Source organism: Dreissena polymorpha, chromosome 7 (genome assembly GCF_020536995.1).
Source record: "Dreissena polymorpha isolate Duluth1 chromosome 7, UMN_Dpol_1.0, whole genome shotgun sequence".
In the NCBI taxonomy this organism is placed as follows: domain Eukaryota; kingdom Metazoa; phylum Mollusca; class Bivalvia; order Myida; family Dreissenidae; genus Dreissena; species Dreissena polymorpha.
In genome coordinates this window covers 98,201,310-98,216,703 of record NC_068361.1, presented here as the reverse complement: position 1 = coordinate 98,216,703, position 15,394 = coordinate 98,201,310, and the positions used below count along the sequence as shown (strand labels likewise).

The window sequence follows — 15,394 nt, the reverse complement described above, 5'->3', positions numbered from 1 at the left end:
TGATATATATAATTATCGTCATTTATGTGTTTGCATTGAAAGTATATGTTGCTATACTCTAGTTGCAGTATGTTGGCTGTTTGAATTGACGGCCGTGCTCATGGTAGGCAACGGCTGCACGTTGATTCGACTTTTATAAATAAAGCCCTTTTTTAATAATTGAAACGAATATTAAGAATTTGTATAATTTTTTTTTTGCAAAATGCATCAACATCCATGTCCCCTGTAACTTTCGGAGCACACAATTCGTTTGCTTAATAGACATATGCTATTTCAACATTTCATACGCATGCTTTTTAGCCTATCAAGTATGCGAGGTAACGGACCGGTGATCCTCTTACTCTCGGGCGAGAACACTTTTGTACGGAAAACAATTATTGGTATTTGACACGATTTGTGTGTTGCTGTTAAGATGGCTGAGATTAATTGGCGTATTGCTGTCAACATTATTTCTATAAGGTCAATAGTTAATAGATTTAGCTTGTAAAACAGTCACATTAGGCTGATCGAGCATAACTCTTACCATAAGTAAATCGAAGCCGAGTGTTATCGTGCGAACTAATGATATTATCGGAGCCTTTTAACTTAAAAAGGCTCAACCTTTCACTGCGTAACAGTAGGGTAATTTACAGTTTTAGTAAGCTGGACGTTCATAAATTGAATTAATCAAGAATTTCATTGATCGCCCGTCTTTTTGTTCCAACAATTCTTTACTTTGATTACTTCCACTATTTTCCTGTTGCCTGGACCACATCCGCTTCTCAACATGTGTGTAGACTTACAGGACATTGGCTGGGCTAGAGTGATTGTGCCATGCAAAAAATATTCGTGCGTAATATCAGTTGGCCAACTAGCTTTTCCACGTTTAACATTGTATGCATGAGTGTACTATGGCATTAGGTTACTGGCCATTAAAACATCCGATGTTAGATTGTGTATCTATTTCCAGCCAAAACAATTACTTATCCGTGTTTAATGGATACTTTTGAACGATGGTATTTTATAATGATATGAGCATGAAGTTATTTTGGTTATGTCAAGGAACAAATATTTATTTAAACAACTGATTATTATCTAATAAAGTCAAGATAACCTTCATATACACCGTAGACGTATGTATAATATTTTTGCAGCATTTGTTCAGTTTGACAACATCACATTGTTACTGGGAAGACAGGATCGATCACTTCAGAACGAAAAGTTCACTTTAAAAAACCAGTCGTTTGCGATGACGGTACTGGCTCCTCCACGGGAAGTATATGCTGTAAGAGTTTCGGGCAGTGTGTCATTAACTACATATATGACTATATGCGAGATTAGGATATACCGACAAGCAGGTAAAATGCTATCAATTATTGAACATTTTTATTTTGCTTTCTTTCAATAACAGAAATGTTTGTGGATTTACGTTACGTCAAGATCAGTAAGGGGATTTTTTTCATCGATGATACCGACTGGCAAAGAAGTGATATAATCCCGAAACAATTGCAGTGCAAAGCTATCTTTTTCTTAAATCTGGTTACATAATAAGATTACCTATATTTATTTTATTAAGATATTTGTCTTAAATCGCGCTCAATTTGTGAATTCACGGGTATCATGGATTTATTTGCTTATTGGGCTTTTATATCGCTTTTAAGAATAAGCTAGTTTAAAAAGGTCTCCTTTATAATATAACAATTTTCGTCTTGTTAAATTTGTAATATACTTTATGCATATGACAAATTTTTATACTCTACGGTTTAGCTATGTGTTATATGCTTCCAACAATACATTAAATAATTTGAAAACACAATCACATAGTCCGGCTTTTTTTGACAGTTGCTGCATATGTCACAATAGTATTTAATATAATGGTGTTCTTAGTTATAGCTATTATCACCATGTTCAAGTTTTTAAAATAACAATCATTCCTCAGCGCAATTCAATCCCTGGTCGTTCTTTAAACATCCGGTGTACTTCGCTTAAACAAACTACTCGGCACCCCAGTTGCACATTTAGTGCGAAAGTGCTTGGGTCTTTTATAATATATTATGATATATTTCACGTAACTAAATTGGCTTTCCAGTACAGTTGACCATTGAAGAATACAACCGCTAGAGTAAGCGTCTAGAAAAAGCAACGTGCTATTATGTTTGTAAATAGAGCTAAGAATTTGTGCATTCAGTGCCTAAACATCGGACTAATTAAGCTATAAAAAAAGCCTTTTCTCAGCACTGAACATATTTAAAAATGCTTCTTTTTTCCAGATTGTGTACACGGAACGTACAGTGTAAACTGTTCCAAAGAGTGCCATTGTCTTTCGGGTTCCTGCGAAAGTGTCACGGGCATATGTATGAATGTGGTGTGTCAAGACGGCTGGAGAGGATTTGCCTGTAATGAAAGTAAGAATAATTGTATCATAAGAACGATTGCGACCGATTAACACTAATTGAGTACGCTTGACTCTTGAAATGTATTGCAGTTTTATGGAATTTTCGGTGAGTTGAGCGATTGCAATCAGTTCACCAATGATCAGTTTACTAAAAATAAAATAATGCCAAATATGTCATAATTGTGTTCGCAGATGTTATAACAAGCTATACGAATCGTTTTAAGACCGCGGCGACAAGCGGAGTCTTTATTACTGCTATCAAAACATTTATAGAATTCCACATTTTAATTATCAAGTTATCTCCCTTGTTTCACTGTCTTAAATATTACTATCCAGTGAGAGAAATTAACACAACGTGAATCAGAACTATCAACATGATAAATGGAAAGTTCATCAGAAATTATATGTTGAAAACTGTTCATGAATAAATTACCTGTATTTTCAATTTTTATGAAGAACCAGTTTCTGTGAAAGTGTCCTTATATCTTGTCTTGCTGTAAAACTAAAGTTATAGCAAGCCGCAGTCTTAAAGCATTCAACGCTTTGATTTTGTTTAGCCGAATCGACATTTTATGATTACAGCTTGCAACCCTGTCACTTTTGGTGCTAACTGCTCCTTAATATGTCATTGTTACGACAATGAAACATGCCAACATATTAATGGTACCTGTCCTTTAAACCTATGTGCAGCTGGATGGACGCATGACAACTGTAGCGCAGGTATGTAACAACATGCGGCCTCTTATCTAATTGACTCGATGAATTACTATTTGTAAACGTGTATAGTCAAGCAATTTAAAGAGTTCATGTGAATATGTTTTAACCATTTATTATTATGTTTTTTATTTGAGAAAATGTCAAAGTATTGTTGTTGTAATATGCAAAAACTAATATAAAACATGTGTTTGACTTTTTCGGGAGCGATTAAGATGAAATAATATATAGCAATTCAAATGTTCTGTAAAAGTCGTGTTTAACGCGCGATCAAAATTACAACGATAACTTTGGGGGGGGGGGGGGGGGGGGTTCACCTCCTTTCTCAATATCATACTTTCACAAGTCGTAAATTAGTGTCTTTAATACACAATAAGTTTCGCATCGTAGTTAAGTAAGTCGGTCGACAATAACAGTGTTAACCTTAATTGAGCAGACATTAATATTACAATAATATGTTACAGCTTGTAATCCAGGCATGTTTGGTTTAAACTGTGTCTTTCCCTGTCATTGCCCACAAGGGAAAAAATGTGGCAATGTTCTGGCCGCTGCCCCGACGGTATATGTGCGCCTGGTTGGAAAAAACATACCTGTAGTTTTGTTGAGATCACAATTAGCGATATGTCCTTGCTTTATGGTTGTCGTTGGTGTTTACAATAGTATGTAGTGCAAGTAAATAGTTTTCTTATGAGTGAAAAATTCATATATGAATTAGTTTTACATTGATTAACAGTGGATAAACCTTTAAAACGCTCACTCAATATTATTATGTTTGACCATGGTAATACAACCAAGACATGTTTTTCTTACGAAATCTCCCCCCCCCCCCTCATTTTATTGCTTCTATTTAAAGTTCAGGGTAACCACCATCAACAGCAATGGCTAAAGAGCTAATTATATTTCTTAACATACTATTTTAAAGCCTGCAATCAAGGGCTCTTTGGTGAGAACTGCTCCTATGCATGCAATTGTATCAACGGTTCAACTTGTGACCATGTTTTGGGCCACTGTCCTGATAATCAATGTGAACCTGGATGGACTAAAAGTAACTGCAGCGTTGGTAAGATTCTTATTGACGATTGATGCCAGCTGAACAAAGGCATTTATTAGCATGTGTAAATGAGAAGTCCGTTAAAGTTTATTGTTCGGGTAAATAATGAATGCAAATATACTTGTTCATATACAATTATTGTCATTGTATCTACTCATCTACTGTAATAATATCTTTGGTTCGACTATCACAGCGTGCGATCCAGACATGTTTGGTAAGAACTGCTCCTCCCGTTGTCATTGCCTGCTCGGAGCAAGTTGTGACCAAAGTTCTGGTCACTGTCCGGGTAACCTATGTGCACCTGGGTGGACTAGAAGCAACTGTAGCGTCGGTAAGATTTGCTAGTGACACTTTATGGCAGCTAGATGGTTAATTATGTAGTCTGTAATGATGTGTATGCATGACAGCGGCGATATATTATAATGTGGAATGCATTGCAAAACTTTTTGGACATGCATATAACATATTACATTTGCTCTAAATATTATTTTTTGTTCGAATATCAAAGCCTGTGATCATGGCATTTTCGGTAACAACTGCTCCTTCCCATGCCATTGCCTATATGGAGAAAGATGTGACCATGTTTCTGGCCACTGTCCTTTTGACCAATGTGCGCCTGGATTGACTCTTCGTAATTGTAGCGCTGGTAAGATATAAAATTGGTAATTGAATATGACGTGTTTAATGCTTATTGTGATATTAATGAATTTTTGCATGCATGCACAAATCTCTCTAATTATATCAAATTTGTCTTACAAGTATACCTCAGAACGGTATCTTACATGTATTATTGACACACTACTACTTTTGGTTACCAATGATACTCACTATACTTCAATTACAATTATTCTGTATCTTTTCTCCTTTCAAAAGAATGCGGCCAAGGCATGTTTGGTATAAACTGCTCCTCCCAGTGTAATTGTCTACCCGGAGTAAGCTGTGATCACATCTCTGGCCACTGCTCAGATGATCAATGTGCCCCTGGCTGGAGTAATAGTAATTGTAGCGTTGGTAAGATCTTACTTTTTGAGAGCTGAAAGCTAAACGTTATATTGTATCGTGGCTACGGTGTTAATTATGTTGCACGAAACACATGTATTATAACATACAAACAAACTTCTTACTGTTTTCGAGACATGATTAAAGATAAACCTAGTTAACTATTACTGTATAACTACTAATATTACTTCCTCTTGTTTCTCCTTTACAGCATGCAATCAAGGGTTATTTGGTTTGAACTGCTCCTCAGAGTGTCATTGCCTACATGGTGCCAACTGTAACCATGTCTCCGGTAACTGCTCCGATGAGCTATGTGAGCCTGGGTGGACCAATAGTAACTGTAGCGTTGGTTAGATTTAAAGCACGATTCATCCTAGCGCGATGCTTAACTCATTTAAATGGTGTTCGTATAATTTCAAATGTTATCTTATATAAAGCAAAAAGACACGTATAGAATTCGATATGTCAATTACCAAGGGATCCGCTCTCTTTCACTGTCTTAAATATAACTTCTATCCAGGGAGAGAAATAAACACAACGCAAATCAGAACCGTTGAAGTTCAACTAGACAAATGATAAGTTTATCAGAAATAATTTTAACAACTTTGAATTTATAAATTACCTGTATTTAATAATTTATAAAGGACCATTTTTCTTTAAAACTTCCTTATATCTTGTTTTGATGTTAAACTAAAGTTGAAGCAAGTCGCAGTTCTCCAGGGTTCAATGCTTTGATTTTGTATAGCTTAATGGACATTTCATGATTACAGCCTGCAACCCTGGTACTTTTGGTGCTAACTGCTCCTATATATGTCATTGTTTCAACAATGAAATATGCCATCATATTGATGGTACCTGTCCCGTTAACCAATGTGCAGCTGGATGGACGCATGACAATTGTAGCGTAGGTATGTAACAACATGCGTTTTTTTTATCTTATTGACTCGATCAAATCTCTTTTAAGACTAGTTAAGTCAAAATTATTGAAGGTTAAATGTGAATATTTATGCACTATTTATTAGAAAGATTTATATTTCAGCGAATGTCGGAGTTATGTTTGTGTGATATGTAAAAACAAGTAAAATAAGCGTGTTCGACTTTTTAGCGAGCGAATTAGATAAACTTAAAATAAGGAATATTAAAGGTTTCTGTTAAAGTCGTGTTTAATGCGAGATCAATATAACAACGATACTTTTTTGTGTTTTCGTCATTTCTCAATATCGTGTTTTCACAAATCGGAAAAAAGTGTCTATACTTCAACAGTTTGCAATTGTATTTCGCATCGTAGTTAAGTTATGTCGGGTAGACATTTACAGTTTTAACCTTAATTTAGAATATATTTATAATAAGATAATATTTTACAGCTTGTGATCCAGGCATGTTCTGTATGTTCATAGTAATTGTAGCGTTGGTAAGAGTTCATTTTTTGAAAGCTGACAGCTAAACGTTATATTTTAACGTTGCTACGGTCTTTATAAAATTGCATGAAAAACCTGTATAGTAGTAACAGAGAAGCATCAATCTTACTGTTTTCGAGACATGATTTCTGATTAACCTAGTTAACTACTACTGCATAGCTACTAATAGTACTTCCTCTTGTTTCTCCTTTACAGCGTGCGATAAAGGTTTATTTGGTTTGAACTGCTCGTCAGAGTGTCATTGCCTACACGGCACCAACTGTAACCATGTCTCGGGCAAGTGTTCCGGTGAGAAATGTGAGCCTGGGTGGACTAACAGTAACTGTAGCGTTGGTAAGATTAAAAACATTTTTACTCATTCATATGGTGTTCGTATTATTTTAAATGTTATCTTTTGTAAAGAAAACCTCAAAAGTCACTTGCATGCAAATTTACAGACTACATGCATAATAAATTATCACAGGTATGTGTTTGCTGCGGTTAGATTCCATAGCGATGCGTGTGCTAGATCAGCTTTCAGAGAATGAGATCTTGATCTGTGTCGTAAATTGCATATGAGCATGTCATTGTTATATTGCTATATTCCGGTCAATGTCCGAATGGGGATTGTGTCCCTTTTGGACACGTTTTAACTTCAGCGTGGGTAGGTTAACATACATTTGAATAATGCAATCAACAGTTTTGCTGTAATTACTTATTTTGAAATGAAAACTAACCTGATTGTAAGTTTGATTTAATTAAGTTAGCCTTGGAATTCCCAAAAATGCATGTTTATGATGTTGCAGTCTGTTTAAATATAATGTATTTTGGATTTCGCAGATATTAATGAGCCCGTAAACGTAACGAAAAATCTTTGTTTCTCTGAGATTTGTTTAATTGTTGTCATTATTATACCCCTTCACTTCAAAGAAAAAATAATGATTTGATGAAACATCTTTTGCATATACAGTTCATTAAGGGCACGTGCAGTGCTCAATCGTCATTGCTATTGCGTCCACATTATAAAGTTATAGCACTTAGTTAATTTTAATTTTGAAATTGTAAAATTGCGTTGTTTAAACAGCTGGCTGCTTTTGCTTAATTAGTTATAATATTTGTTTTTGATCTAGTTGTTTCGTTATTATATCTGTTTTCTGTCTGTCTTACAGTCAGTTCTTAGACACATGTTTCCGCATAAATACTCACTCACTTTTCAACACAGTGTGTGTTTTTTTAATTTTTCTTCAGATAGGAAGTTGTTTATGTGCGAGTTTATGGTTTAAAAAAAACAACAACATAAATTATCCCCCCTTTTTCCATTTAGAAACTCTGTTATATGATGATTAGTAATGAATGAATCTAGATATTATTTGAAAAATAAACATCTCTGAAAATAAAAGCTCGACCAAGGTTTATTCGATATGTAACATTGTATAATCGTACAATTTATCATAAAATCATTTAACTTCAGTAAAACAAATACTCTGAAAACCTTAAGCGTCATGCATTTTATATAGACTTGTACAGCAGATACCTTACAAATCTTGTCCTTCTGAAAACTTTTCTCCACAAGGTTAAATATATTGGTGTGTAATAATATACTGTGCTGCATGCCCCGTTAGGTCAAAACATGCCCCAAAATTAAATGTTACAACAATATAACGACCTGCGGCGTCGAGGGATAATCCTTAGTCCTGTGACAACCCATTGTGTGCAGAAAAAAATTGTTATCGCATACTACTATTCAAATTATATTCCTTTTATTGTTGTACAGCCTGTACACCCGGCTTCTACGGACAAAGATGCCTTATGGACTGTCACTGTGACAAGTGTCATCCCGTCAATGGATCGTGCGTAGGGTCTCTTCAATGTCACGATGGGTTTAGGATGGAAAATGGTTTCTGTACACGTAAGCATGTATATCGTTTAGTTTTGACCTTGAATGCCCCAACTTAATTAAAAAGTACGTAATTGCTACAAATATTACTTCCCGACTACAACTCACAACTTTTCAGTATCTTTTGCTTCACCTTTACAGAATGTGCTCAAGGGTTGTTTGGTTTGAACTGCTTCTTTAATTTCCCGATGATTTAAATCAATTACAGCTACTACTACTACTACTACTTCTACTTCTACTACTACTACTGCTACTACTACTACTACTACTACTACTACTACTACTACTACTACTACTACTACTACTACTACTACTACTACTACTACTATTACTACTACTACTACTACTAGTACTACTACTACTACTACTTCTACTAATACTACTACTACTGCTGCTGCTGCTACTACTACTACTACTACTACTACTACTACTACTACTACTACTACTACTACTACTACTACTACTACTACTACTACTACTACTACTATTACTACTACTACTACTACTACTACTACTACTACTACTACTACTACTACTACTACTACTACTACTACTACTACTACTACTACTACTACTACTACTACTACTTCTACTACTTCTACTACTTTTACTACTACTACTACTACTTCTACTACTACTACTTCTACTACTACTACCACTACCACCGCCACCGCAACTACCGCAGCAACCGCCGCCGCCACCACTTACACTGCCAGCACCGAAACCACCACCGAAACCACCACCACTAACGCCAGCACCACGACCACCACGACCACCACCCCCACCACCACCACCACCACCACCATCACCACCACCACCACCACCACCATAAAATGCGATGTGAATAGTATCAATTTATTTATGTACAAATCCAAATTAACATTAGTGTACTTCTTCATAATCTCTCTATGATTTATTCCTTATGACGAACATGTTAAGATCCTGTATGTGTGTTGCAGCTTTTAGCCCAGAGTGTCATACTGACAAGAATTATAACGCCTTATTAGCTGTGTCTTCGGTCCTTGGAGTTGTTGTAGCGGCTGTAATAGTATTAAGTGTGCTGATCATCAGATGGAAACATTGCCAGTAAGTAAACGCAAATTAATTATTGTGAGTTATGTGAATAAAGCAACCAAATACATGCAATAATGTTGCGATTACACAAATCAATAAGATTCATTTGTGAAATGCAATTGTATTGATAAGGAGTGTTCATAAACAAATACCTACTGTTTTTTATAATTTAGAAAACAGTGTAATATATACATGTATAACGGTCTTGTTTTCGTAAGCAGAACTTTATTAAGAATGTGCCGAATGAATAAAAATAATTGCTTTTAAGTAGTAAAAAGACATGAACACTGAACATTTAAATAACAAACGAATTTGTATTCTACAGACGCGTTTCAAATATCAGAAAATGTTGACAATGTTAAACAAATATATAATTTATTGTAAGTTATCTATCATATCTTAGTATAAACCGCTTAACAATATAATCATATGCGTACGTATCTCCCCGTGGTACTTATCTATCAGGCTTGATCCAATTAACTGTATATGATGTTTATATCGTTTGCGTTCGTGACTAGTTCGCATTGCAAAGCGTGACTTTTTTCTTTGAACTTCGCGTTTTGCTCAAAGCTGTCAAATGCGCCTTTGCTGGACATGAGTCTAGAAATCGGTGCATGCAAATTCATGTAGTTTATACTGAACTGTATTATCGACCATGTAATTGCTTATCTTTACATTTATTATAGAAATACACAAACTGTTCCTTGATTAATATTCGAAATACGCACAGATATTGTTCAGGATGCATATCATTTCTCTCCAATGAGCGAATGTGTATACACTTGTATGTTAATTGTCAAAAACGCAAATTTTATGAATAATATCATGCCTTGTCGAGTATGACATTGCAGAGCAATCGATATACACACACTTTTTATGTCATAATTCGTTTCCCATACTTAAAGTCATGTTAAACATCAAAGAGCTTATGACAGATACCCTTAATTTTAAAGATTTGTTGGAGAAACTCGTGCTAACAGAGAGTCGTCTTGTCACAAAATGTACGACGACTTGGCACCAAATTCAACGAACCGTAACTTCTATGACTACCTGCAAATGTCATGAAGTGAGTATAACACCTTTGTCTTTGAACACTGTGCTTTCTTGTATTTCATTCTCATACATTAATATGTATATTAAGAACTCCAAAGTGATTAACATACCAATCAAATGGGTACCTACCTTTTTAAAAAATGTGTGTGATTTGTGTGATTTTTAAGTATGTTATTTAAGTAATGTAATAATCTTTGCTATACCAACAGAACAAAACAACGTGAAGCGAGAAAATGTAATTATATTATATTGAAGTATTAACATAATGTTACTTTATTGAAATTCATTGTACATTTAAAAAATTAAATTACTTTATATATAAGCAAAGAGGAACAACACTATTTTACACCTACATACAAAGTGGACAGTGCACAAAGAATAGAAAAAGTATAATTAGCACAAGGCGAAGAAGACAACACGGTTTACCTTGGCACCTGACGAACATACACAGTAAATAAAGAACAATTGATACCCATGTGGAGAAAGATAACATTTCAATGCGTACATCTGGAAATAGATTATCAGTCCCCGCATGACAGAAACATAGGCAAACGATGGCAAAACAGCCACCAAACAATGAGTCAAGTGTCATGAGAATATATATATTCACGTTTGCGTTCAAAATTCCACTAAATATGTTCTCTTGCTCTATAAATGTATCGATCATCAAGGTTACTGTACCTATCTGACTTTATAAATGTTGAATCACTATGGTATAATCAAACGGCATGTACTACTGTACTTATTTAACAATACAAAATCTAGCACAACTATATTATAACGAACTTGTATCACGTTTGATGTATATTGCAGCATCGGCTTATTAAGTTCACACGTATTGTTACATACGTGACATCTACAGAAACATTTATTTGTGTATACTTCTTATTATCCATTAATAAAGAAAATAATTAACAACATAAACAGTAACTAATCAATTTATATCTCATAGCATGTGATTATAATTTAAATACCATGTTAGTACAAGTGTATTGTTATAAAAGAGTGTCAATATCATGTTTGTATCGATGTATGTATATAGAACGAGTTAATGCAGGTAATTGTGTGTAATCATATGGTGTGTACATATTCATATTCTATATTCACAAGTTTACCATAAGCACATTTTTGGCGTTATCTATCAGGCTATGTTCTTAGAAATATCGATCAATATTGTTTGAGACGAAACTTGTTTACATAATGTCATCAACAAGTGCGCCTTGATAGCGCTCATAGTTATATAGGTGTAATGACATTATGTTATTTGTCATAACGAATACTTTTTTTCAATTTATTCAAAATAATATGTTATACAAATTTGAATATTATGTCTCAAAATACTTCTGTTTACTATATACATTTACATTGACCAATATCCTAACATTAAACTAATCAAACCAATCAAAATAATTGCTGACCGAACTCAGTATCAATTGTTTGTCAAGTGCTTGTCCCTTGAGCAGTATCAATTGTTTATCAAGTGCTTGTCCCTTGAGCCATGCATAATGATTAAAAGCATGGAAGCATTCATTATTTCTTCAATGATTGTTCTTACATGATAGTTTTGTTGATTCATGTTCGTTAATTGTAGTTTCATGGAGTTATTATTACTAATTAGTTTTCATTATCAGTGTCAATGCTTACCAGGCTCCCTTCTGGGGTAAATAATGTTGTTAGGTTTTTAAGATATTTACTATGTTATCAAGTATTGCTAATTTGTGTAAAGCATTAAGTGTTTGCTTAAATATATAAAGCGGCTGAAGAATTCATAACACATAATAATTCTGAATAAATACATGCATTTTTATTCAATAATATAAGCATAATGCGTATTACTATTAGAGGCAATAAATATAATTCATGCAACGATATCTTAGATCAATTTGATTGTCTTAATTTGTAAATACTTAAGACGTAATTTCTATACAACATATGAAGTATTGTTTGATTTTTTTTGTAAACAAATACAAACTATTTTTTGTTTAAAAGACGACCTGAACGCTATATTCCAATATGCAATTCTACACTTTTTGTCGATGTATGTCATCTTATCATTGTTTCATGTGCATATTATTACCTTTTGTGTGTGTATATCAGGTCATGTATGAGTGTGCTTGTACGTGTTTGAGCACCTGCATGACACTAAAGGACTTCAATGTGTATGAACACTATCGAGTGAGCTAAGTGAGGTTGTCCTTCGAATTTCTTGTGCAAATGCTCTTTGTTTTCCATAGCTGTTCATCAATACCCGTTATTGATCACATGTCTACATTAAAAACAAATCAATATTCTCATTTTACATAAAATAAATAACTTAGGTGAGTGATTTAGGGTCATCTCGGCCCTCTTATCATGTCTTCGTTAGGTGTACAGTGATATAGGGTCATCTCGGCCCTCTTATATCATGTCTTCGTTAGGTGTACAGTGATATAGGGTCATCTCGGCCCTCTTATATCATGTCTTCGTTAGGTGTACAGTGATATAGGGTCATCTCGGCCCTCTTATATCATGTCTTTGTTAGGTGTACAGTGATATAGGGTCATCTCGTCCCTCTTTTATCATGTATTCGTTTGGCGCACACGAAATATATGGACATTGCTCTCTGAAAAACGGGTTGAATGCATGTTCGCAAGGTGTTGTCCCAGATAAACCTGTGCAGTCCGCACAGGCGAATCAGGGACAACACTTTCTGCTTTTATGATATATCTCGTTTGAAGTAAAACACGTCTTGGCAAAAACAAGTTAAGGGGGAAAGTGTCGTTCTGGATTAGCCTGTGCGGACTGTACAGGCTAATCTGGTACAGCACTTTACGCACTTGCATTAAACCCCCTTTTCTCAGAGCACAGCCCATATTTAAAATTAAAAAAAAACATAGCGAATCAGATGCCTCTGTGATGCAATCGATTGTATTGCTTTCGCAAGATATTTACTTACCTATCTGTTAACACGTTCAGGGTGTCATTATATAGCAATGGAATGCAAAAACGTTTGTGTAACATTTTAATCAATATCTGACGACATATACTCCCAGGCCATAATCTGAACAAACTTGGTAAAGGACCACTGTACGGCATCGTATGGTACACCTCTACCAAGTAGTTAAAAAGTAACCCCGTGGTTCAAATTTTCGCAATCATGGGCATGTTTTGAACATCTCCATATCAGTGATAAAAACGTCTTATCAGAAATCATCATACTTAGATAAAAATTTACCCGAAAAGCATAATGCCAGCGAGTGTGGTGAAAGAAAGGGGTATTGGGGCTAAGTGGTGAACTGTATTGATAAGACTGTCTCAGAAAAGTATATGCATTTTTCGAACGCATTAACTGCTATTTTGATAAATATGGCTTTGAAATTATATAATTTTAGAGGAACTTATAATAAACATTAAATAATAATAATCAATAAATAAAATAAATAAATAAATTACTACATATTTTAACACATCCAGCAAGATTGCTTTGCCATGAAATAACACGAGACTAAATTTCAAATAAATTAAGCTGTTTTATTTCATCATTAATGGATATGTCTAGTCAATACAAATAAATGACAAATAAACTTGAACGTGTTGTAGTGAATTTTTAAGTTTTAAAATAATGTAAACCAAATACGAACAACTGAAGATCTCCATACATTTTGTCTCTACAAAAGTCCTTGTTGGATTTTTGCAGATAATCTTTTCTTGAATTTTATTTTAAAAAGTCATCTTTAAAAAAGTTATTGTAAATTTTTCAACGTGCCACATTCAATCAAACACGCATACCGGTAAACCCTTTTTAGTATTTCTAAACCTGTAGCAAAACAAATAATGCACAGAGTCACAGAGATTGTGTGAGATCAAACCCGAAAATCACTCAGCCATTGTCTTTAGAATCGTCTGAAAATACAACAAAGACAAAAAAAACACTATGCACCATCTTCTCAAGTAAAGCATATTTATGTACCGCAATTCTCAAGTGATTAATTTCTAAAATATCCAGTTTAAGTTTATACTTAAAAGTGCAATCTAAAACAGTGATATATTTTTTTAAATCTTCCCCTCTGTACTGGAACACTTAAAGACGAAACAAGTTTAATTTTCTTTGATAACCAGAATTCTGTTCTAGGGGTTTCATGGATAGGGAAGAGGTGTATATTTAAATTAGCTAAGATGTAATCAGACCTATAAGAGACCTAAATCTATTAAACAAGAGATGAAATATTGCTATAACAACTGCATATTGCCAACAGTGTCTGCCAAAGTGTTCATAATACAGGTTCTCTTCATTAAAGGTCAGCTAGTAGCGCAGGTTCTAGTACTGCAGGTTCAGCTAGCAGGCATGTAGTTGGGGTCCAGATAGTTGTATCCTGTAGATGAGCCTCCAGGCAGGAAGCCCATGTAGTCCGTGTCCCTGAACCCAGAGTCCGCACCTTCCAGAGACCTCTTGGGCTTCAACCTGTGACTGGAGTTGTGCATGGATGACTCGTAACCACTGGAAACAGAGCAGTGGGAAATAATATTTATACCAATCACACGATACTCGACATTTATCAGCTAACATCTAAACACTGAAGTGAAAACCAAGACTTAAATGAAACATATGTTATCAAAACTGTATGCAAATGCTTTTCACATTATATAATTATTATTTGTTTTTATCAAACAATTTAATTGAAGTCATAAATGTATACAAATTATATATATTTTTTATTCAGAGAGTGGATTTGAAGTAGAAGTACTTAAAATTTCAGTCGTAACCATTTTGATGAGGGTTATATTTTATTATATGAGCTTTGTTCTATGCAAACTGGGCTTAATACATGTGAATTAAGTGTAACCACAGATGAGCC

The 15,394-nt window shown here is 34.5% G+C and overlaps 3 protein-coding genes across 5 annotated transcripts in view; 2 read left to right on the top strand and 1 right to left on the bottom strand.

Moving 5' to 3' along the window:
• The window catches only part of LOC127839370 (peroxisome biogenesis factor 10-like), a 261,030-nt gene that overhangs the window by 209,492 nt on the left and 36,144 nt on the right, over positions 1–15,394 (top strand). The gene's annotated exons all lie outside the window — the stretch shown is intronic.
• The window catches only part of LOC127839361 (ZZ-type zinc finger-containing protein 3-like), a 260,902-nt gene that overhangs the window by 225,943 nt on the left and 19,565 nt on the right, over positions 1–15,394 (bottom strand). The window lies entirely within an intron of this gene.
• On the top strand, positions 3,446–13,924 carry LOC127839364 (multiple epidermal growth factor-like domains protein 10). Its single transcript, XM_052367733.1, has 11 exons — positions 3,446–4,148; positions 4,333–4,470; positions 4,648–4,785; positions 5,013–5,150; positions 5,350–5,487; positions 5,909–6,046; positions 6,752–6,889; positions 8,310–8,444; positions 9,392–9,518; positions 10,460–10,572; positions 10,883–13,924. The coding sequence occupies exons 2-10, from the start codon at positions 4,347–4,349 to the stop codon at positions 10,569–10,571; spliced, it is 1,188 nt and encodes a 395-aa protein (XP_052223693.1). The 5' UTR covers positions 3,446–4,148; positions 4,333–4,346; the 3' UTR covers position 10,572; positions 10,883–13,924.

What these genes read in the sequence shown, in the direction of transcription:
- LOC127839364 (XM_052367733.1), top strand. Translation starts at nt 4,347, where the DNA reads ATGTTTGGTAAGAACTGCTCCTCCCGTTGTCATTGCCTGCTCGGAGCA. An exon ending in TAGAAGCAACTGTAGCGTCG is followed by an intron (nt 4,471 to 4,647) that starts GTAAGATTTGCT and finishes CGAATATCAAAG; the next exon opens with CCTGTGATCATGGCATTTTC. An exon ending in GGAAAATGGTTTCTGTACAC is followed by an intron (nt 8,445 to 9,391) that starts GTAAGCATGTAT and finishes TGTGTGTTGCAG; the next exon opens with CTTTTAGCCCAGAGTGTCAT.